The sequence below is a fragment of the Monodelphis domestica genome, chromosome 5 (assembly GCF_027887165.1).
Source record: "Monodelphis domestica isolate mMonDom1 chromosome 5, mMonDom1.pri, whole genome shotgun sequence".
In the NCBI taxonomy this organism is placed as follows: domain Eukaryota; kingdom Metazoa; phylum Chordata; class Mammalia; order Didelphimorphia; family Didelphidae; genus Monodelphis; species Monodelphis domestica.
The window spans coordinates 184,875,861-184,901,539 of record NC_077231.1 but is presented as its reverse complement, the minus strand read 5'-3'; the positions used below and the strand labels follow the sequence as shown (position 1 = coordinate 184,901,539).

Here is a 25,679-nt window from a genome sequence, read left to right as displayed (position 1 = left end):
AGAGTTTTGGAAAATAAAATGTAAAAGAGAAATAATGAATAATAATATTTATCCTAGGTCAGAGGACACAATTTACCTTTCCATCTTATCCATCGCCTAGCTTGTAGCCAGTTCTTGTTTATCAACATCTTGGTCAGGCCACAGGGGAGAAAGTAAATATGAAATAAAAGCCAAATTTCCTAATTAATTTTGTTTCTAATAAATAGTCCTTGAAATTGGCATTGAGGGACAAGGATGAATCAATCGCTTACAGGAGGGTTGGGCTTCTCTACTTGTTTTCCAAGATTGCTTAGAGAAGGCAATTTGTGAAAATAGTCAATTAACACATCCTTTAAAATCCAAGTCAAATGTTGCTTCTCTGTGAAACCATTTCTTCATTGGTTAAATTTCACATGGCAGTTTGTACTTCTTCTGTACTTATGAGGAGAACAGGGGAGCCTTTGGGGAATGATGTGGCATAATGGGCCTGGTTTCAGATTTAGACTCAGAAGACTATTGCCAATACTGGTTATAATACATCAAGCCAATCGTTTAACTTCAGTCTTATCAGTAAAACAGATATCTGATTTGTCTAACTCTAAACCATAAAACACTGTTAAATGTCAGATATTTTTTGCTGAATTTAATATGAATTCCTCTCATTTCATGTAATATTGGATTTAAACTTTTCTGGGTCTGTATGAGGATTTTTAAAAAAAAGTTTAAGACTTTGTTTGCCCACTTACAAGAGACTGCACAGCCTCCCTCAGTACCTGGTTCCAATGTTTAAGAGCACTGTCAAGGCAACACTTATTTTTCTATAACTTTGAATTATAATATATATGAATGCTAACTAATATATATTAATATTATTTCATTATCTATATCCGAGGTATGTTTCTTCCAGTTGCGGTAATAATGTCTAAAAAGTAGAATACTGGAGAGAGTTCTGAATCAGTTTCAGTTTCTCCTGTTTAAAATGCAAGTGATTATACTCAAAATATATTTTTCATGGCATCATGCATTTCAATTAGGTCTAAAAATCTACTACCTGCCATCTCTGTGTGTTTGTGACAATTTTTTTTGGTTAAAAATTCATTTCCCTCCATATAATTATCTAGTCCAAACTAAAATCTATTATAGTCTGAAATCAGTGGAAACTCTGCATTCCACCCAAGGATGGAATTTTCATCATGGAGATTAAGAAGAGGCATAATAATCTTCTCACTTACTCATTTAACTCTAAGGCTTCATGTGCTGCAGAAATCCTAGCTTGGGGGTTCCTTTCTCTCCAGGCTTTCTGCATGACTATTAAATTAAAAAAAAAACAAAAACAAAAACACGTCAATCATTAGAGCAGCATCAAAAGAAATCAAGCATGCAACAACATCTAATTAACTGCTTGAATTAAGGAATACTTTACATACTGAGAGAAATCAGCCAATCTCCCAAAAGATACACAATCAATCGAATTTGCTATTCTCTTTTATACTCAGATGACATTAAGCTTTTGTTTACTGATATGTCTATAGATCTTATATTTGAAGATTCAAGAAAATAGGGAAAGAATTAAGAGATCCCAGGTAAATGAATTTACATGCCAGAATAAAAACATATTTTATCTTATATGGCCTCATAAGATTGAAATAGCAATATCCTCCCTTCCAATTAGTCAATAAAATAATTTATATTTGCCACTTTTCTATTGACAATACTTGCTACACACCCTGATGCTATTCTATAAGATCTTTTGAGTTAACATGGAGGCAGAAAACGTAATTTTTTTGTTTTACATATACACATATGTATATAGGAGGACCTCATTTTACATGAATTTAACACATGCAAATTCAGATGTATGTGATTAGCAATCGAAAAAAAATAAAGGCACAAAATACATAAAATAATTTAATTACACCCTAAATCTACCCCATTTTCCAGAGAAGCATAAAGTCTTACAGCACTTCATCCAATCATTCTCATTCTCATTCTGAGAAGAGTGATTAGTGTGAGCCATTACAATGACTTACATCAAACATTTACTCCTCTAGCAGTCTTTGTTCTGAGTTTGCCCAAGTAAACATTTATCTCCTGTGTCAGAGTAGTGCTTCTCATTGTTTCATTAAATGCTCATAGTGGCCCCAAAGTACAAGAATAGTGATGCTGGTAGTTCTGATAAGTCTAAGAAAAATTGTAAAGTACCTAGATATGTTTGTATAAGAAATACTTAATAAAGTGTTTGCTATTATGTGTAATTTTCAACTTATGTAAAGGGTCTTGGAACCTACTGGTTTGCATAAAACGAGGTCCTACTATACATACAATGCCAGTTCCTCTTAGGCAGAGGGAGTAAATTGTCCCCCCCTTAAAATGGTTTCTTCTGTGAAAGTAGAAACACAGAAGAAAACCAAATTCTTGATCACATGGGCCGATGGGGATATGATTGAGGCTGTAGACTCTAAGTGATCACCCTAGTGCAAATATGAATAATATGGAGATAGGTCTTGATCAATGACATGTGAAAAACCCAGTGGAATTGCTCATTGGCTGGGGGGTGGTGTGAACAACATGAATCATGTAACCATGGGAAAATATTCTAAATCAATTAATTAAATAACATTTTTTAATTTAAAAAGTGAGATTAAAAAGGTATTATACCCCCCCAAAAAGTTTCTTTTGCAGAACAAAGCACACACAGTTACCTTCTGTAGCCATTACCATATATGCCCAGTGGGCAGCTCAATAGAACCTGTCTGATAATGATGAATCAACTAAAAGGGATGGAGTTCTTATCATTTAAATTTGCTAGTTCTTAAGTTCTAACTAGACAAAGTGTTTCCTTTCTATCACTTAGAGGCAGAATATGAATTTACATTACACAATAGCTATTTAAAAAAAAAACAACTAACTGTAAACCTGATCTTTGTACATGAAAATATACTTAAAGCCATTAGGGAAGGTCACTGATACAACTTTTGGCTATTATTCATAAAGAACTTCTGTGATTCTCTCATTGATCTCATAGTTCTCCTACCTGTCTAACTGCTCATTCTCAAATCTCCTTTTCTGGCTTACTGTCAATAATATATCCCTCCACTGTGGATATTTCCCAAGGTTCCATACTAGGGCCTTTTCTCTTTTAAAACTTTCTCCCCCTTAGTACTGACCTTATCAGCTCTCATGAACTTAGTTATCTTTTCTATGCCAATGACTTCCAGACTTACTCATCTAACCCCAGTCTCGCCACTTAAAATTGTATATGCCAGAGATGTCTCAACTTAAAATGCTAAAACAGAACACATTTTCCTTCCCCACCCAAATTCATACCTCTTCAAAACTTCCCAATTTCTGTCAAAGGCACCACCATTCTTCTAGTTTCCCAGGTCCACGGTCTTGGCATTATCTTCAATTCCTCAAATTTCCTTCACCCGACAAAGCCAATTAGTTGCCATAACATTCTATTTCTAAAATACTGCTCACAACCAACCCCTTCTTTATTCTCCTCCAGCCACCACTTTAGATGAGGATCTCAGCTCTTTTCACCTAAATTATAGCAATGACTTCCTCACTGGCCTTACATCCTCCACATTGCTGCCAAAGTGATTTTCTTTAAACCCACACCTGACTATGAAGCTCCAATAGCTTCCAATTACCACAGGGATAAAATATAAACCCCTACATCTAGCATTAAAAACCCTTCACAAGCTGGCCTCAAACAATTTTTTTTGACCTCAACGAACATCTTTCCCCAGCTACTCTCTCTCTATTGTCCAGTCAATCTCTCTCTCTCTCTCTCTCTCTCTCTCTCTCTCTCTTTCTCTCTCTCTCTCTCTCTCTCTCTCTCTCTCTCCTCAAGTATCACCTTTTGCATGAAGTCTTTGCTTTGCTACTTTCCCCCATTGCTAGAATATTTCCTCCTAATCTACCTTGCATATTAATTTCTATTTATTTATAGCAATTCTCTTTATATTTATTCTATACATATGTATTTGTGGTCTCCCACATTAAGATGGGAGTTCTTTATAAGAATAGATTGTTTCATTCTTATTTGTATCCCTGGTGCCTATCACAGTTCTGGCACATAGTAGGTGAATAATACGTGCTTATTGATTATTGTTAAATCTTTCTTATAAAACAAGAGGACAAAAATTTTTTGTCCCCCAACTTTGTAAATCTTCATATGTCTGAACATTTGAAATGACTTGCTCAAAATAGAGTACCATCTATGATTTTTTCCTCAGTTTTGTAATTTCTACCCAGAATGTATCTGAAACACATTTCTTACTTGCATCTGCAGGCCGCAAATGATCTGTGTCACATGTAAAGAATGTCTGATGGTCCTGTGCTGAAAGATTCATGTCATAGTAGGTCAAAGGTTCTCGTCCTGTTACCCATGTATACCTATAAAAGACAAGGCAGTCAGACACTTTTCAGAGAACCCTGTCACCCCCCAAAAACCCTGTATATGACTGATAGACATTGATGTAGTAATACCAACATCACCTAATATATTATAACATTTTGGGTTAACAAATAGCAAAAGTATACAGCTCATAACTTGTTTAAGTTTAAGCCTAAGTTGTTTAAATCATATCCCTTCCAGAGATACATAATGGTAGAATCAATTAAAATGATATTTTTTCTATAGTTCTGGTCTAAATTATGACTTACTACAGACAAGGTGCTAAAGAAAATTTTTTACTAACTAATGATAATGAATAATATTTTTCAAAAGCCATAAAAATTCTTCAATTTGCCCAATTACTTCACTAAATTAAATTCAGAAACAACTCCTGTAATCTCTCATTATTACTATATGTCAGAGAACCTTCAAAACATTTTGATTCAATAATATATCTGTAATGTCAAGCATTAGAGAAATCACGGGCCCATATAAATTACAGTTTCTATTAAGGCACTTTAATTTCTGTCTGTTTTAAACATGTTTACAGAACAGTCTACAATGTTTCCAAAAGCTAATAAAAAGGCAATCATCATGGTGAGTTTTTTTTTTTTCCAATGTCTCATTTTAGGGAGGCAGAGCTTGCAATCATAGGGCCCACATTTAACTTTCTGCTTGGCCACCCGTGTAACCTTGGTCTAGTTATTTGCCTTTTCTGGGTCTCAGTTTTCTCACATTCCAGGTGAGGAGATTGGCCAAGATGATTTCAAAGATCCCTCCCAAATCTACTTCTAGAGTCCTCCATTAGCACAAGACCCATCCAAAGGATCCATTTGTTCCCCAAACAAAGAGCTGGGTCTCCAGCAAGGAGCTTTAAGGATTCTTGGGGCAATGAAGCCATATTAACTCTAGAACTGAACCATCTAGAAGCCTTTACTTCATCAAATTTTAGAAAACTTACCTATTATATTCAGCTCCTCTAAATAGATTTAGTGGATTTCGCCAAACCTTGCATTCTATGGCAAAAAAATATATATATATAAAATAATTAATAGAAGGGAAAACAACAATTAATTAATTCAGCAAAACCTCATTTGACCCCATGATTTTATTTCCAATCTCTCACATGGGAGACAGTTTGGTTTATGGGAAAAAACACTAGACAAGTATCAGAAGACCTAATGATGTAACTATCTATCTTTCTATCCGTGTCTGTGTGCCTCAGCTTTCTCATGTATAAAATGATGACCTCGAAGGTCCCCTGGAAATAGTTCTTTAGTTCTGATTCTACTACAAACTAGCCACATGGCTTTGGGCAAGTCATTTAACTCAGTCTCATAGTCTTTACTTGGAAATAATACTTTTATTATCTATCTCACATACCTATCATAAAGAAAATAGTTTGTAAAGATCAAAGCCCATTTATAAGTTGTTATTCTCCTGGGTTTGGAGTAGAAAAAATGCTGATTTTCCTTTCAAGCAACTAAGAAAATTATATGATGAATTCTAACAAGTAATACAAGTATAAGATAAGTAAATGTGAAAAAGAGCTTTTTAAAATAACTTAAAATCTGGATATCCTTTTATATTAAAGATCCTAATGATCTATATGACCATGAGGAAATCATACAACTTCTGAACCTCGGATTTTTTTTTATCTGCAAAGCAGGGACAATGATGTTTGAAAGTACCTGTTGGACAGTGTTGTAATTCAAAGAAGAAAATAATGTATTGCTTTGTAAACTTTAAAACCTATATAAAAATGCCAGTTACCACCATTATCATAATTATTATTGTTTTGGAGATCTGAAGTCAAGAAGAAATAAGATTTAATAATACTCTGTTTCCATAACTACATCTGTATTTAAGGAGAGGAATTAACATCATAATGAGACAAAAAGAGTAGGAACATTAGCTATGGCCAGTTATGGCTACTAACTTAGTGAACAGAAAATTAATAATCCTTTATTAAGGCATCATGACTCAGGTAACTACACTGATCAGGGATAAATAGGGTCAGGTTCAATCAGCTTTAGCTCTTATGGTTTTAAATTACAAAAATCAAAACAAAATAATAGTGTTTATAAAAATAAAATCAATTACAAAACCAGGGCAGATGTTCACCTAGCATGAGTTTCAGACAATTCTAGGAGTGGGAAAGGAAGTCAATGACAAAAGGAAGTTTAAGACAACAGCTACACAGTTTGTGAATTTGAAATGATTTGCCAGCTTTAAAAATGCACAAAAGGCTCATCTTCAAATCGAAACATGAAACCACATTTTTAAACCTGGAGATAATCCGGGACATCCTCTAGTACAAACTATTATTTTAACCATGAAGACACTTTAGCCTAAAGAGACCAAGGGATTGGCCAGATCTTATAAGGGACAGTGAGGAGGAATAATAATAATAATAAGTGGGGAAATTTGAGAACACTAATTATTTTCTGATAACTTTGTCCCTCTTCCTCATTCCCCATGAGTCTGTTGGCAAATCTTTTACAAGTCACAAATCATCCTAGAGCTTTCTGAGTCTCAGTCTCCTCATTTGTAAAGAGGGAATAATAATAATTATTAAACAACCTAACTCATAAGAATGTATGTTTCAAGGGAAATACTTTATAAGCTTTAAAACTTGCTATTTTTTTTAAATCTTAATTTCTTCTTAGAATAAATACTAAGTATCATTTCTAAGACAGAACAGTGTTAAGGGCTTGGCCACTGAAGCAAAATGACTTGCCCAGTCACAGAGCTAGAAAGTATCTAAGGCCATATTTGAACCCAGAACATACTGTCTCTAGGCATAGCCTTCTATCCACTGAGCCACCTAGCTGACTTCCTAGTTATTATTAATGTATTATTGTTGTTACTAACATTTGCAATCTTTTTTCATACACAGATTTACAATTATAGATTCTTTGGGTGGGCAAAAGTGCTCCAGCTCAGGCCCAATACAGCTAATCAGCTCAGCAAAGAAATGAGAAAAGCACCAGTGAGCAGAATAATTACATGGCCAGTGAAGCAGTGAATAATTAATCAAATATTTTCAAGAAGAAGCAGTGAGCAGCCCATACCAGCAGAGGTCACTGTGTGACAGACTTAGGGAAAACTGCTCAGGAAGGGAACCAATACAAAAAGATTTTTTTTTTTCATTCCATGAGCCCAAGCCACACTGGGGAATCGTACTAGACCCCTGAGAAAACTACATGATATTATAGAACGTGAGCATATCATCATCGGCCTGGCAAAAATACAGAATGCCAACTGATTTTTATTTTTAATACATGCTTCCTCAGATACACTGTGACCTATAACTGGCAAGTCAGGGAGTTAGCTGATGCCCACCTAACTGAATGTCTATGAAGGGAAAATTTCTCCGGCTTTTAGCCTGAGGAAACAGGCAAAAGAAGACTAACATGACACCTCCATAAATTGAGCTTTCATTCTTGTGTCATCGACATCCAAGGCATAAGCATGAAAAAATGTATTATCCTCGAGACTACAAACATATTCCACAAGATTTATAGTTCACACAAGTCAACAAGTATTTATTTAAGTGCCTACTATGTACTGGGCACTGTACTAAGTCCTAAGGATAGAAATAAAAGATAAAATAAAATAAAAGATAAAAAAAAAAGATAGTCCTTGTAGTCAAGGAAGTCAAAGTCTAATGGGAGAAAAACATGCAAAAACCTGTGTACAAACAAGATATATCCAGGGCAAATTGGAGATAATCTCAATAAGATATTAGTATTGAGATGGACCAGGAAAAGATTTTTACAGTAGGGAGGATTTCAGGTGGAATTTGAGGGAAGCCAGAAGGCAGAGATGGGATGGGAAAGAATTGGGGGAAAACCAGTGAAGATGGAGGGTCTTGTGTAGAACAGATGGGAGAACACTGGAAAGACAGAAGGGGCAAGGCTATGATGTGCTTTAACAGCCAAATGGAGTCTTTTATTATTTGATCCTGGAGAAAATAAGGAGCCACTGGATTTGGGGAAAGGAGGGAGGGCCTGATAAGATTATATCAGCAATATAGGAAGACCACTTTGATAGCTAAGTGGAGAATGGACTGGAGTGGGAAACTTGAGACAGAGTTATTAAATAAAAAAGTTATTTCAATAGTCCAGGTAGGAGGTGATAAGGGATTGTACCAGTGTGGTGGCCTTGTCAGGGAAAGGAAGAGGAGAGATGTGAAACAACCTAGCTATGGGAAGAGGGAAGAATGAGACAGCAAAATTATTAAGAAAAACCAGGATCTTAAGAAATCAGGAGAGATCTGTCCAAAATCTACCTCTGGCACATTAGTATGTGTGGAATCATGTTCAAGCCACTTAACTCTATGAGCATCAGTTTTCTAATCTATAAAACCATGATAATAACTGTAATACAGACTTCACAGAGTTGTTTTGAAGATCAAATTAGATAATGAATTAAGTGTTTGAAAACCTTAATGTAAAAATTTTCGCTATTATTGTTGTTAAAGTGATATATTACTGACCTCTTTCTGAAATGTTGATAGAAAACTAACTATATGTTTCAAAGTTCAGTAGGAAATGAAGAAATTTCTCCCAAAAGGGCACTATGATAATGATGAGGATAATAGTTATAAAAACTTTGAATTGTTCTAAGATTTGGGGGCATCCCATTGAGAACTCTTTAAGGTTTACAAAGCTAATGCATAGACATTATATCTCATTCAATTCTCTAAATAGCACTTTGAGATAGTTACTAAATAGTTCAGTTTATTACCAGAAAGTAGGCCTACTGTTATGCTGGTAAATTATGAAATTAAAAAAGATAACTTCCCTAAACATCTTCTATTCTATTACATATCTAAAATAAATTTGTTGAAAACATAAATAACTCCAAAAATTATAGTACAGTGTAGCACTGCATAGTACAGTGTATATTAATATAGGGTCGATGTTATAAAATGTGGAAATTTCTGTATGTGCAGTCAGTGAGGCCAGGTTCAAATCCCAGCTCTTCCTGTGCTACCTGTGTGATCTTGGACAAGCCACTTAAACAACCAGGGTCTCAGTTTTCTCATCTGTTAAATGAGAGGACTGATTTGGAAGACCTATAGGTTCGTCCTCCAGATTCATGACCTCAGTTACATAGAATGAATACATTTATAGTGTATCGTTACATCATTATGAATAAGGGCGACTTGGTTTGCACCAGATAATTGGACCTTTAAAAACATTACTCATTAATGGTAGCTTATAATTATCAATGTTTTAAAAGCTGTTTTACAAAAACATGTATAATATGTGATATATATAACACTATATACATCATATGTATAATTCACATAAGAATATAATATATACACATGTGTGACATCCTTTACCATTTGATTTTTGTATATATCTGAACTTTCAGCTTTAAAGAAATATTAATGAAGATACTTCCCAGCAAGATACTTTATATCATCCAAAACATATGTATATATAAATTATGTGATATATGAAATCTTCTAGATAATAAATGTTGTAAATGCTATTATGTGTGCTAGGAAGTGTTTTCATTAATATATTTTTAAAAGCTGAAAGTTGATATACATAAAAATGAAATGACAAAGAATGCTGTGAGTGTGGATGTATAAATACTATGTATACATATATAGTATAGCAGCTACTGCAAGCATGTAGATATACTTTAGGTTGCAAGTTCTAGAATAAGTTTCCCTCAATATAACAAGAAATTTAAACTGCTTAGAAGACTGTTGTCTCCTTTTGATGAAGAAGAAGCAAAAAGATCTCTTAGTTTCAATGTAATTTTATCTTAAAATTGTGTAGGGAAGTGATAATTTGGAAGAAAAACATTTAATGAAGTTATTACATAGTCTTCTAAAATTGGGTCTCATTTATGTTAATTTCTTCTTTTCTGCTCTCTTTAATCCAATTCTGCCAGAGACTATCTTTGGATGAAAGTGCCCCAGGCAACAAACCCCATAAATATTAGGCTGTCTGATGCTTTAGGGATATGGACAAAGAATGTAACTGCCCAGCTTATTAGGCCATGAAGTCTGAAGGCAAGAACTTAAAGTCAGGCCTCTGGAGAATCAAAGCTTTTCCCGAGGTCCAGTTTCTTATCTTGTTTATTCCTCTGAGGAATATGTTCCATATTTGAATCAGATTTAAGCATATTTTTGCTCCAAAAGGAATTTTCCAGCCTCTCTCAAGATCAGCTATGAAAAAGTTGACTGGGATTTCCAACAAGAACTCACTAATGTCGTTACTATCCTTTTTAAGTTTCTGCAATGATGTTAACTTATTTCTAAAGCTTCCATTTCTATCAATACAGAGTCAAGACCAAATGCCACAAAAACCAGCAAGATCTTTTCTCTAAAATGAGATCCAAACAGAATGCATTACAAAGCAGTATTGCTAGTTCTTTAAGTAACAGAAAATTGTTTATCCTTTAGAATGTATGCATCAGTACCTACCTACCAGTAGATGAGTACCAGTACTGAACCCAATAAAATATTCCCCTTGTATGATCCACAATGTGACCTCAATCTACTTTTTCATCCTTATTTTCTTCCAATCTCCTATTTGCTCCAGTCATACAGGCCTCGCCACTATCCCCCTACCCAAGGACAACTACCTGTCTCCGTTCAGGTGATAGTCATATGCTAAATTATGAAATGGAGATGATCTAGAAGGCCAGGTCAGAAAAAGTACAATATACAAGCTGGAAACTATTCAAGTACAGCCCAATAATAGTTCGTGATCAAAATCTAGCAGGCAAATAGCATGGATGTCAAATGTTTCAAAGGTATAAAACATGCCAAGAAGAATCATAACCTCTAAAATTGAAAGCCACTGTGGCGTAATGGAAAGAGCTCTGAGCTTGAATTCAGCAGCCCTGATTCGAGTCCTCTTGTTTGAACCTCTTTACATGTGTGGCCCTAGAACACTCACTTGGCCACTTTTTTATTTGAAAAATAGAGGATTCAAACAGATGATCTTTTACAACCTGTCTAATATCCTGTCAGCCCCAAACCTATGACATGATTTCTAAGATATTCATTAGATCTACATAGATGCTTATCTTTCCTAACTAGATTATAATTTCATTGATTTAAAGGATTTGCAGAGAGCAGACATTCAACAAATATTTCTCAAGGAGGAAGAGTCCTCAGAGGGATTATCTGAAATGAATGATTCCCAAGACCATACACTAGATCATTTGAACAGCCCCTAGATTCATCCTTATACAGAACAGTTCATTTTCAGAAGGCTTGATTTAATGTATTGTAGGTATCTCCTAAATGGACAACTCTGGCCCATTGGTTTAAGACAGCCAGCCTGATAAAGAAGTAAAATGAAGCCCCTGACTGGATTGGGAAATTCAAAGTACAGTTAGGATATGCTCAAGAGTTTCCTCTTACAAGAGATTCCAGCCATCATCCAAACTCCAGCTACTATTTCCTTACCTTTCCAAAATTGCTTTCTTTCTTTTGTTTAAATTAGGTATCTCATTTTAGATGTATCTGCTATTACACCCAGGAGGCAACTTCATTTTTGTCTTTTTAACTCCAGTATCAATCATTTTGCCCAAAACAAAGTAGCTATTTTAATACATGATTCCTGATTGACTGCTAGAGCAGAGAAGAGTTGCAAGTAGAATTGGGCTGAGTAAAGCCAGGCCTAGAGACAGGAGGTCCTAGATTCAAATCTGACTTCAGACACTTCCTAGCTGTGTGACCCTGGGCAAGTCACTTAACCCTCATTGCTTAGCCCTTACCACTCTTCTACCTTAAAACCAATACATATTGATTCTAAGGTGGAGGGTGAGGGTTTAAAAAAAAAAAAGAGTTGGAACTGTACTGTATACCAAATACTTGTTAAGGAGAGGATTTATTGACCATGAAAGCCACATAATTCTAAGATGAAGTATTTAAATACACAGAAGTGGTTATAGGTAGGGGTGTGTGTGTGTGTGTGTGTGTGTGTGTGTGTGTGTGTGTGTGTGTGTGTGTGTGTGTAATATCTATATCTATATCTATATATATCTATCTCCAAGTTTCTTAGTTTCTGAAATCTTTAAATGTTTAGAATCAATCTTAATTCCCTCTTCCCAGAGGCTTAAAAAAAACTTCATCAGAATACAGTAGGGCTTCTCCAGCTTGATTTCTAGATAGATTTCTTCTAAGAAGCCCCCAAATTCTTTCATATCAACTATCTCATCTTAAAAGAAAAAAATCTAACATAATTTAGGGAGGTGCATGTGCTCTTCCTTTTTTAGGCAGGGAGAAACATTCAAAGGAGATGATTTTTCCAAAGTCCTCCTATAAATGACTGGGGGAGGAGGTAGTTCTAGAATTCAGATCTTTCCATTTTGGGTTTAGAGGTCTGTAAACAGGTCAAAAATATAAGCTATAATTAATTTCTGTGCTACTTGTAAATACCAAATACTCAATCTTTTCTTCTCTGGATCTTGCCTTTCTTATCCTGTTATCATAGTGCTGGGCTAGGAGTGAGGAAGACATAAGACTAATTCTTGCCTCAGACACATATTTGTTGTGTAACCTGGGGCAAGTCACTTAACTGCTACCTGACTCAGTTTCCTCACCTGTAAAATGGGAAAAATAATAGTACCTGTCTCCCAAGGGTTGTTTGTGAGGATCAAATGAAATACTATTTGTAAGCTACTGTATAAACCTCAATGCATTATATAAATGCTAGCTATTATCATAAGAGTATTCAGGTCCTATCTCAGTCTTGGCAACATGAGCATGTCAATTAAATCTCCCAACGTCTCAATGGCCTTATTTGTAAAATGCAAAGAATACTATTTGTCCTACCTTATAATATCTGCACCTACCTTACTAGAGTGGGGAAAGCAGTTTATAAACTATAAATCTCTAAAATAAATCTCTAAATGTCAACTCTTCTCACCCTCCTCTGATTGCTTTTACTCTTATTGCATAGACCTTACATAATAGGATCATAGCTGTAGAGCTGAAAGAAACCTTAACAGGCAGGTCATCAAGTCCAACCCCATCAATTTTACAGATGAGGAACTGAGACCCAGGAAGATTAGGGTTACAAAAATAGCTTGGGAACTAAAGCTCTTCTGACCCCCAAAATGGTGCACTTCCCCTCGTGCCTCTTGCCACCCAAGTATGGACTGTGACTTTACTGATAAATGGTGATTCATTTACTAAGGCAGATCAAAATTCCCCCATAACTCCACTGGCAGCTTTTATGAACTGCTGTAGCTTAAAAAAAATGTTGACAACTCCTGTCCAGCATTCTGATCATGATACCTCCTGACCAGTCCTTACTGAGTTATATGCTTTAATAGGTAATAGTTAGTACTCAGATACTTTTGAAACATACTTGACTTCAACAACAGACACAGTCCACCACTGGGCTGCCCTTGGGTTCTTTCCAGCTTCTTAATAACACTCGCCAAATGTTGGGCTTTGCTGTAAAAACCTTGGAGGTGCTGGTCACCTCAACTTCTTTCTCCCTGACTCCTAGCCACAGGAACCCAATATACAGAGACTCTGGAGATTGGTTCTAGCAGGACTTAAACTTGTGTTTGCCTCACTACTCTACACTGCTGCAGTCATCACCAATAGAGAAATACATCTAGAATTCATTTGGTGATATGGATTATACACCCTGAGACAATAACATTAAAGGGAACTGCCAACATACAATGGAAAGGGATACCAGATAGATCTCTGAGGATGCTCTGGTTCCACTTAATTCTATTAATAAACTCTCCAAGATATGGGTCATCAAAGAAATTTAGGCCAAGAGGCATGTGATCTGTATAAACCTTGGCTAAGTCATATCTTCCCGCAGCCTCAATTTCTTCATGAGTAATAGAAGGGAACTGTTTTAGATTCAGCGTTTTTAAAAAAAAAACATAAAACCAATTTTAATTACACATCTAAACAAACAATAAGCTTTAGGGGTTTTCTAGTGCTTATAGAGAGTTTGTACTTAGATCTAATATCAGATAAAATAAGTATTCCATTAGCTGCTACTTGTATTATAACCACAAAAGGAATTAATTCTAGATCTAAGATTCTAGAATGAGATATTTGTATCTTCAGGAGACTCAACAATTAGGATGAATTTTTCACAGATTTTTTTAAACCTCCTATAACACATACATATCTGTGTGTGTTAAGTACTTAGACTACATATTGAGGGGAGACTCCTCAGGAAACAGAGTTTAAATATGACATAGGGTCATGGTTTCTACTTTCATAGAGTGTACCAGCATAACAAGGGGTTATGATGATTATGGAAATAACTAGCACAAACCAATAAATGAAAATTCAACTAATGCCAATTTTGTGTAAGACTTGCAATGCAAAAATGAAAAACAGGATCCCTAACTTCTTTGCAGAGAGCAATAGCTTTGGCTGGAGGGCTGGGGTGAGGGTCAGAGAAGCAGAGGGGCCTTGAACAAAGTGAAGGACTCTGGAGTGAAGATTTGGTGGAGAAAGTACATTCTAGGCAGGGGAGATGACCTCCTTGAATGCACAGAGGTAAGACAGCGCAGAACAAGGGTGGAGGACAGTTAATTATCCAATTTGGCTAGAAAATGGGCTTTGTACAAGGTAGATCTGGGGCTCTTAAAACACTGATTTGTCTTGGACCCTTTGGATAGACTCATGAAGTCTATGGCCCAGTTCTCAGGAAAACATTTTAAATGCATAAAATAAAACCTATACCATTACAAAGGAAACCAAACATTCCTAGATTCTGGATTAAATAACCCTAGTATTACATTAATGTCAATTAGTCCATAAACATACATGTCAACCTCTGTTCTAAGTGCTGGGGATACAAAAAGAGGTAAAAGAAAATGCCTGCTCTTAAGGAGCTCAAAATGTTTCTTAACCCCAGCCATACTGCAAATTAAACATTTAAACCCTCTACAATCTTGCCATGCCATGAAGTTCAGGAGGAGCAGGATGAAGGAAAAGAGAAAAGGGTTGATTTTTTTTGTTTGTTTGTAGACGTTTAAAAGTAAGAATTTTCTGTAGCACATTTTTCATAATCATCACAATTGGCCATCTACTTGAACTTGACACATGTGAAACTGATGATCTCTGAGATTCTTTAATATTTCTAAAACCATTGATTCTGGAACCCTGGAGGATATCTAACTGGAAGGAGGAGGGGAGAGGGAGAGGGAGAGGGAGAGGGAGAGGGAGAGGGAGAGGATGGGAGGGGAGGGGAGGGGAGGGGAGGGGAGGGGAGAGGAGAGGAGAGGAGAGGAGAGGAGAGGAGAGGAGAGGAGAGGAGAGGAGAGGAGAGGAGAGGAGAGGAGAGGAGGGAGACAGTGAGAGGGAGAGGACAAGAAGTTCCTTTGGCCTGTCAACTTGGATTTTTTAATGACTCAGTTTACCTTCAGTTACCTTTGAGAAACCCCAGTGCCAAGTACCCCTATTTTGGTTTGACTGCTAGGCACCTTTTTGTTTAGAAGGCTTCTCTATTGGATGAAATTTTTCCTCTTATAAAGCCCAGTTTCTTAGTCAGACCTTTGCCTTTGATTTATTACAGCTGACCATTCCCTCATACCATAGCTATTGACTGCAAAGAGGTTTACTCACCTGTTGGTGGTTAGTCTATGTAGGCTTCCCAAAAGGGTATAAAGAGAATCTCAAGTTCAGTATCTTTTTGGAGTTAGCATCTAGTATGGTGTCTTCTAGGATGGAGTTGGCATCGGCATCTAGTATAATGTCTTCTCTCCCATGGGAGAGAGCATCTAGTGTGGTGCCTTCTCCAAGGGTTATGGTTCCCAGAGTTCCAGGACCTTTTGGTTTTGTATGGTATTGGATATTTGATTCTGTGTAGTGACCAAATACTTGAACCCTATCCTTATTCCTGATTAAAGAGTGGTTTTCCTGACTCCTTTAGTAGTTCTGAGTTATTTTTCTCTGAGTAGTATTCTCAAGTTAACAGGCCATTTCTGCCATAACTATGCTATGGTGCTTCCCAATGCACAGATTTCAGAACCTGGTACACTGCTGTTTCTCAGGGTACCAAGAAAGGCAGGCAAATCACTACAATGGCAGGAGCTTTGGACTTAGTGTCACACCTGGATTCCCCTTACTGCATTTATATTTACTCTCTCTGTGACCCAGGGAAAAATCACTGTAGACGCACCTCAGCTTCCTCAACTGTAAGATCAGGATAAGAACATTTATACAGAGTTGTTATAAAGAAAGTGCTTTGGCTATGTCAATGGTCATTGGTTAAAATGGCTAATAAATGTCTGTGGAATCAATGAATGACTGAGATGCAATGTAGGGGGTCAAAAAGAACACTTTGCTATGAAAGGGGCTGTATTCAAGGCCTCTCTGGATCATTTATTCTCTGTGTGATCTTCAACAAATCACTTTCCCTCATTAAATGGTAAAATGAATCTTTTCGGCCAGATAGTTTTTGTAAGGTCTCTTCCAGCTCTTTATTCCATGATGAGTCAGTGAATGAGTCAGAAAACATTTATTAAGCAATGACGATGTGCCAGCCCTGTGCTAGGCACCTGGGAGTCAAAGAGAAAGGCAAAAGACAGGTTCTAGGCCCATTGGATAGACAATGTGTAAACAACCAGGTATGACAAGCTACCAAGAGTACAACGTGGAAATAATCAAGAGAAGAAAAGCACTAAAATTAAGGGTGATCAGTAGTTTCTTGAAGAAGGTGGCCTTTTGGCTGGGACTTAAAGGAAACTAGGAGGCAGAGGTGGAAAGGGAAAGTATCCCAGGCATGGGGAGGGGGGGCAATCGGTGTGAATAAAAGAGTCAGGAGATGGGGTGTCTGGTTTAGGAAGTCAGTGGCACTAGATCTGTGGCTCTCTCAGAGGGGAGAGAAGCCACAAGGTAGGAAGATAGAGACAATAGAAGTTTTGGATCCCTCGAGGGGGATGACGGAGTCCAATTAGAGATATGAGGTGGTCAGAATGAGTCTTTATTAATTATCAATGAGCCACAGCTAAGCTCTGATCAAAGGACCATTCCGTAGGCTTTTACCAGTCCTGAGATCCATACCACACAGGTCAGAGAGGTGAATAGAGAAAGATTAAAGATGGAGCTTGGCCAGAGGCCAAGCTCCTGCAAGGACAGCCATCAGCTAGCCTGAAAGAGAAGGAGAGAGAGAGGCGGAGCTTGCTGGGCTAAATATAGTTTTTGATATGCAAATATACACAGTACATAGGGATGATTCTCATTGGTTAATGACAAGGCATAGGTGTGGTTTCTCTTAACCAGGTGAGAACAAAGAAACCTGTTTTCCCGCCTAACCTGGGAGAAGCTGGGGTCAAGGGTCAGAGGCCTTCCCAGCCATGAGCAATACTGAGCATGCTCAAGACTGACTGTTTTCCCCTTGCCCATAGCTAGGGGTGGGCTGCTACAAGATCAATACCATAACCATCAACATCATCCTAGTTGTTATTTACATACTACAAAGTACATGTATATATGCAAAAGTGCCTTCTAAACATTAGCCTATTTGAGATTTATAGCCATCTTAGGAGGTTTGTACTATTATTGTTCCCATTTTACAGATAACAAACTGGAGGTGGCTCATGGTGGTTAAATGACTTACCTAGGGTCATATAGCTGTTAAAGGTCTAAGGTAGGGTTTGAACTAGTCCTATCTACAAACTAACCCCTATGAATTCCCAGCCATTCATGAAGATGTGAGCCGCCTTCCATCATATATAACTTAATTTGGGCTATTTCCTGTCATAAATGGATATCCCTTGGTATTATGAACATGGCTGAACCTTTTCTCATCCCCTCCCAGTGAGTTGCTTGCACTGTTTATTTCTGTTCTCAGCCCAAGAACTCTGCCAAACAGCATGAACATTTCCTAATAGAGCCCGCCAGGGGTTTAAATGTTGCAGGCAATAAGAACCATTGCACCAAAGGACTAAAGGGCCACTTTTTGGTGGCCAACATTTTGAGTGATTGCAGAAGGGGCCGGCTAAGAGAATTACCAACCTGGCTGGGGTGTTTCAGACAAGTACCCTCAGCCTGGGCCTGCTCATCCCCACTGCTTTGCTTGACTTCATTCTATTGTCTCTGGAGAAGGCAAGTTGGATGAACTTTAAATCAGCACCTGAGGCATAACTTTGGTGAAAGCTAGATGAGATTCTGAGACCAGAACAAATGAGTTGGCCAGCAAGAAGAAAGAGGCCAAGAAGCTCCTATTTGTGCCACTATAACCAACTGTTTTATTTTTCCCTTCTAAGGAAGAACTCATAAATGTGTATGTCCATCTACAGAGAAAGCTAATAAACAGAAACAAGCATGACACAGTTTATATATATATATATATATATATATATATATATATATAGATATATATATAATGTCAAATATATTACAGTGAATCATTCAAGAATTTTTATCATAACCAACTGGGATGAATACCAGGGATTCAAGGGTACTTCAACATTAAGAAAACAATAGACATAATTAATCACATTAAAAATAAAAATATATAAAACCAAATGATTGACTAATTATATACATAAAGTTTCTGACAAAGTACAACATTCTTTTATTATAAAAACCAAACAAAGTCTAGGCATACAGGGATCTTTTTTAATATCACAAAAAGCTTCTTTCTAAAACGAAAAGCAAGTATCATATGCAAAGGGGATAATCTAGAATCTTTTCCAGTGAACAAGGGAGTAAGGCAAGGATGCCCACTCTCCCCACTATTATTTGACATAGTTCCAAAATTTCTAGCAAGAGCAATAAGACAAGAGAAAGACACGAAAGGCCTAAAGATGGTAAAGATGTGCTAAAACTATCATTATCTGCTGATGATAGGATGATAAATTTGAAAAATCCTAGGTAATATGCAAAGATTCTAATCGAGCAAAAGTGTAGGCAACAAAATAAAATCAACAGGATTCCTATAAAAATATTAACAAAACACAAGAAGCAATAATAAAAGGGAAATTCCATTCCAAATAACTACAAAATACATAAAATATTTGGGGATCATCGTAGCAAAGCCACCAAAAGGCATATAGGTTCAATTATAAAATGTTCCTTAATGGGTTTTTTTCGATGGATTATTGAGGATTGAAGAGGGATGGGGATAAGGAAGGTTTTGTAACAGGGAATGTAGGAGTTGAAGAGAGAGAGGGAATATGGATTCTGATGAGGTAAAAGGAGAGAGATACCCCTGCTGAGAGGCTATCTTTGAAAATTGGGTTTCCAGAGAAATGGGCCAACTATGATAGCCTGAGGGGATGTCTTCTCTATTGATTGATGTTGAAGATATCCCAGAGCAGGTAAGCACAGACCCTCCTGAGGCACAAGCCTCCCCCTGGACCAAGGTCACCCAGCAGGGGTCCAATTAGGACCATTTCTGGTTGAATGGCTGTCCTGAGGTTCATCTCCCTCTATGTCCCATTGAAATAACAGTCCTCCTCTTATCTGACTATAGGTTATTTAACTCAAGATGAAAATTTAATAACAAGTTTGGATTGGGAGGTATCAGGAAAGAGGGAATCGAGATTTCCCTAGATTGGGTCTGCGTCTCTCTTGGCTTTTGAGCTGGGGCCAGGCCTTGCAGGCTGGTGGAGGGTTTCTTTCATTCCTGTCTATGCTAATCTGTGCTAGTTTTCTTAAGTTCAAAATCTTTAGCAGTAGACAACAAGAGGAAGAAAAGGTTCTGACCTTTTGTGGTTGGGCCTGTCTCTTTGGGCTGATGCCCCTAAAGACCAGCCTTACAGTTTAAACTGCTCCCCTTAAATCCTTTTGTTCAATGACACAATCACAGAAATCCAGGTAGAGCATACAGTTGGGAAAATCAGGAATAGAGGTACTTCTATCCAGAGACAGGGAGAGAACACTCTTAACAGTCCAAGGGCCAGGAAAGCAAGACCACAAGCCCAACTGTCACTCTCCAAGTTCCCCACCCCCCACCAACTGTCATTCTTTTCTATATCTTCTCTCTAACATTCCAACTGCCGTATGTTCTACCTGAGTGGCAGAAAGTCCAAAACTTGCTTCACTTTTCCTTTCCACATTAAAGAAATTTAAAAATAACTTAAAAAGTTAGAGGTGTTCAGTGCTCATGACTAGGGCATGGCCATATTATAAAAATGACACTACCAAAATTAATTTATAATTATAATGCTAAACCAATTAAATTACCAAAATGAAATTTTATAGAACTTGGTAAAATAAAATCAATATTCATTTGAAAGTACAAAAGATCTAAAATAACAAAGAAAATTATGAAAAGAAGTAAGAATGTAGAAGGGAATACCAAAACTTTTGTTGTTGTTTTAAAAAGTGATAGGTCAAAGGAACATTCCAGACAAGGAAATCATAAACAATCAAGTTCAATAACCCACTGTTTCATAAAGTAGAAAATATAAATTCAATAGATGTAACCTCTTTGATTAAAAAAATTGCTAGGAAAACTGGAAAGGAGCCTTGGAAGGGGAAGCAGAGTCAAGATGGTGGCTTAGAGACAGCAACAGCTCAGACCTCTGACAAACCCTTCCTCAACCATCAAAAACATAATGCTTCAAGGGGACTGAAAACCAAATCTAACAGCAGGACAGAACTTGGGAACCCTCCTCCTGGATCCAAATTAAAAGGTATGCCAAACGCCTGAATTCAAGAGCATGCGGGTTTAAGGGAAAGGAAGAAGGAAGGTCCCAGGACAACACCCCCTACAGTGCTGAACCTTCAGCAGTGGCTGGAATCTCTGGGCTGTCAAGGGTGCTAGTCCAGAAGGAGTACCTTACTGGCACAGCTGAACCAGGCTCGGGGCATTGAAGACAGGTGGTATAGAGGCAGCTGGAGGAGAAGCACAGAGCAGGCAGTCTAGTTGCAAATAAGATGCCCCATCTTGCCCTCCCCCCCCAGGTTTTGTCCTTAGGGCACAGCCAGCTTGGCTGATCAACTCCACCCTGACTCAATCTCATCAATAGAGCATATACGAAGATTTCAGAGGTAAGGGAAGCTCAAGCTCCAACACCATCCCCCCACAGACTGATCTGAGAACCTTGCTAACTAAGCTCCTTGGGCAAAGGCAGCAACAAACTACAGGCAACAACTTTAATAACAGGGTGGGAAGCCCAGCTCCTTCTCAGCTTCTGCTGTTAGCTGAGAAAGATCTGACAAACCTGATCAATCAGTAGAACAGAGAAGAAGCCCCTCAGGACAGAACAACCCAAACCCACAGATCCAGCACATAATGAGAAGAGCAAGACTACAAGCAACTACAGGGGGGAAAGAAGGGTAAAATATGAGTAAACAACAGAAAAAGAAAAAAGAAATTACAATTAGCTTCTATCCAGGTAATGAACAAAGGAGGAACAATGGAATAGAGGAGGATCAAGGAACAGCAAGAAAAAAACACAGAAACTCCAGCAAATTGGACACAGGCTTTGGAAGAACTCAAAATACAATTCAAAAACCGATTAATAGAGGCTGAAGACAACTGGGAAAAGATGTTAAAAAGCAAGAAAAGTCATATGGAAACAGAGGCACTTGAACTAAAATGAGAAAATAGTGTCTTGAAAGTCAAAATTAAAAATATTGAAAATGAGGCAGAGAAGATGAAAGATCAGAAGAATAAGGATAACCAAAAAGCCAGGAATGAAATTCAGTCTTTAAAAACTAGAATCCAACAACTAGAAACAAATAACTTCACAAGGCAGCAGCAAATTATAAAACAAAATCAAAAGAATAAAATAAATTGAGGAAAATGTAAAACACCTCATCCACAAAAAAGAAGATCTAGAAAATGGGTCCAGGGGAGACAACTTAAGAATCACTGTAAGATCATGACAAAGAAAAAAATCTGGACATCATCCTACAGGAAAGTATCCATGAAAACTGCCCTAACATTCTAGAGCAAGAGGGAAAAGTGGAGATTGAAAGAATCCACAGATCACCTCCTGTACTTAATCCCCAATTGACAACACCCAGGAATGTTTCAGCCAAAATCAAGAACTAACAGACCAAGGAAAAAATATTACAAGCTGCTAAGAATAAGTGATTCAGATACCATGGAACAACAGTTTAGGATAACACAGGATCTACTTGCATCTACAATGAAGTACTGAAAGGCACAGAATATGAATCAACTACCCAGCAAAAATGACTATATTCTTGCAGGGGAAAGTATGGTCATTTAATAAAATAGAAGACTTCCAAGCATTCATAAAGAAAAGACTGGACTTGAACAGAAAATCTGATGCCCAAACACAGAACTGAAGAGAATCACCAAAAGGTAATTAAGAAAGGGGGAAAAAAAACAAAAAGAAAATCTTTTTTTAAGGGAACCAATAAGTTAAAATGCATAGTATCCTTACAAGAAAAGAGGATATTTCTCACTCTTCAAAATTGTGATTATCACCTGGGTAGCTAGAAGAATTATGCTTAGAGAGAACAGTGACAAACTGTATAGGATGAAATGCCAAGACATATATATGTATATGTGTGTGTATTCACATATATTTATAAAACTAGAGATAAAAAAGGGGTTAATGCTAAGAGAAATGGGAAAAGAAACAAAATGGGGTAATTTATATGTCATAAGGAAGCTCATGGCAGGAGTGGGGGAGAACACCAAGTAACTGGAAGGGTAAAGAGGTTGGAGACAGGAAATACTTAATTCTTACATGCATTGAAATTGACTCAAAGAGGGAAGAACAAGAAGATCCATTGAGGCAGAGAACTGATTTTCACCCTGTAGAGAAGTAGAAAGATAACAAATGGACTAGAGGGAAGGGAAGCAATACAAGGGAGGGAGAGGGTGGGGGTAGTTTGAAAACATCTTAAAGAAAATAAGAGGGGAATAAGATGGGAGGGGGGTAGAAAGGAAAGTAAAATATGGGTGGGAATTAGGGGGATAGATTAAAAACAAAACACTGGTGTAGAAGGAAATAGTGAAAGAAGAAAGGGCAGGACTAGGAGTAGCCTAAAGATGGGTGGTCCTAGGTTCAAATCTAGCCTTAGATACTGTGTAATCCTGGATAAGTCACTTAACCCCAGTTGTTTAGTCCTTTCTGATCTTTTGCCTTGATGGTATTGATTCTAAAACATAAGGTAAGTGTTTTTTTTTTATTGAATTGTCCTATAAAAAGAGCTTCCTATATAAATCTTCCTTGGCTACTTAAAAAAAAAAAGATTTAGTTTTCTTTATCTTCCAATTTAAATTAACTCTTCAAGCCGATTTATTATAAATTATCATATGGGTATCAAGCACTCCAGAATATTATTTGGTTCTGTGAGCTGGATCCAATTAGCTAGGAAGAATCAAGAAAAAGGCAAACCTCTGAATTGCTAAAAACTTCATTTATTTATTATGTAATACTATAATTATGAAATACCAGTATGAAAAGTAGGTACCCTGCCACTATCAGAACACTTAGTTCACTAGCACTTTAAACATTTGTAGAACATGATATTTTTGTGCTAAAAATAAATTCATGAAATGTACTTATAGATTAGTGCAATCTGAATTGTCATCATTTGACTACATGTGGAAAGAAGCTATAATGAAATATTAATGATCACAACATCTCTTCATCTGGACCCACACACAGATATAGATCATGGTCATCTGTTAAGTAAACTTAATTAGACATTACCACTCCAACATTTTGTTTATCTAAAAAGAGGTGGAAAATTTTCTCCATAGTTAGCATGGAAAGTAGACTACCCCAAAAATTTCTTAAGTCATGACATTAAATATACACTACTTTTAAAAGAAAGTTGGATCTGGGTTGTAGGGTTCAACAATCAAGCCTAGTTACTTGGGAGCTTAGTCTGATTTTTCTTCTCTCACTCAGGTTTGAATGCAGTTGGCCACTCTCTGATGGGCACAGAAGCATTACGCTGCTCTGTTTCCTTAGGCAGCCTAGCAATCCTCTGCTTCCAGGAGGCTTGCCATATCAGCACACTACTGAATGCAGATACCTGATTTGTTTTAGGCTGACTATATTTCAGAAGTCGTGAACATAAGCAGTCCACCAGTCTCAGAATCACCAGCTGAACAGAAGTTGGGTTTGGACCACCATGCCTGGCAAACTCAATGGTCCAGCCTGATCAACTATACCCAAAAATAGTCTAAAGAATCAAAGTAATTGCTGAAAATCATCAGGCAAGGCAGTTAATTTTCCAAATTATGCTCCTTAAGAATAAGGACTGTTGTGTTCTTTGTTTTTATGTTCCCTGTGCCTAGCATACAGGGAGTCTTTAATAATACTTGATTGAAATACAGTTAAAAATATAGTTATGCTACAGGAGAGGCGAGGGAGGAGAAGGGGGACAACATGAATCATATAACCTTGGAAAATTTACATATAGATTTGTTACTGGAATAAAATAAGGAAGAGAAAATTTTAAGAATATAGTTATGCTTAAAGTTAAAGTTATACTTAATGAAGCTGACAAAAAATTAAGAGAAGTTTCGAATGATGAAGACAATGGGAATTTCAAAATAAATTCTTCTTCACGACTCATCACCTGCAGTAAATTTACTGGCTTGACTTAAGAGCTCAGAGATTTCCACTTTCATTCATATTTCATTGCAAATAAGTCTTCCATGTGTAATTGTTTGATCACAAACATCAGAAGAAGCGAATGATGAAAAATGTTAAGTGGCAAGCTGAAGCCAGCTACCTACCTGATACACTCTGTCGATTTGAATCCGAATCCCCATTATTTGTGTTTGAGTTGCTGGGCGAGTTATTGTCCACCCCTCCCAGAAGGGGGCGTAAATGACTCACAGATACTTGCTCAATGAAAGATGTCCCATACTTTCGAAAATACCACCATTCAAATATCTGGGGAAAAAAGCATAAAACTTCAGTTGAAGAGGGTTTCTTTGTTTTTCAAGTAACTTGTGATGCTCTATTCATATATATATGAATATATGTGAATAATTTATTTATATTTATTTTATTTCTACATATAACATGTATTAATGTCTATTTTATAACATAAATATTACATATTTATATTATAAATAAAAACTATAAACATAAACAAACATGTGTATATATCTTAAAGGTATATATATGTCTTATATTTTACATTTATTATATTTATGAGTCTTAACATTAGTATTTATTACTTAAATGTTATTACTTAATATTATTACTTAACATTGGTTTAAAAAAGAGCTTAGGTTAAGACAAAAACAATTAAGCCAATCTAGATTTAATATACTTTTCTTCCAGATTCCAAAGGTTTCTGTAAAATGTTTTTGTGGGTAAAGGTATCACATATTAATAGGAAGTCAATAAGTAAAAGAACATTAAA

The 25,679-nt window shown here is 36.7% G+C and overlaps 1 protein-coding gene across 7 annotated transcripts in view; it reads right to left on the bottom strand.

Annotated features, from left to right (window-relative positions):
- ST7 (suppression of tumorigenicity 7) overlaps window positions 1-25,679 on the bottom strand; it is a 300,665-nt gene that overhangs the window by 109,586 nt on the left and 165,400 nt on the right. For all 7 annotated transcript variants that reach the window (XM_001364496.4, XM_056799579.1, XM_007504185.3 and 4 more), the window contains exons 3-6: window positions 25,042-25,201; window positions 5,343-5,397; window positions 4,265-4,380; window positions 1,212-1,287 (exon numbers count right to left, since the gene is read on the bottom strand). In XM_001364496.4, coding sequence (XP_001364533.1) covers window positions 1,212-1,287; window positions 4,265-4,380; window positions 5,343-5,397; window positions 25,042-25,201 — 407 coding nt within the window. The remainder of the gene's footprint in view (window positions 1-1,211; window positions 1,288-4,264; window positions 4,381-5,342; window positions 5,398-25,041; window positions 25,202-25,679) is intronic.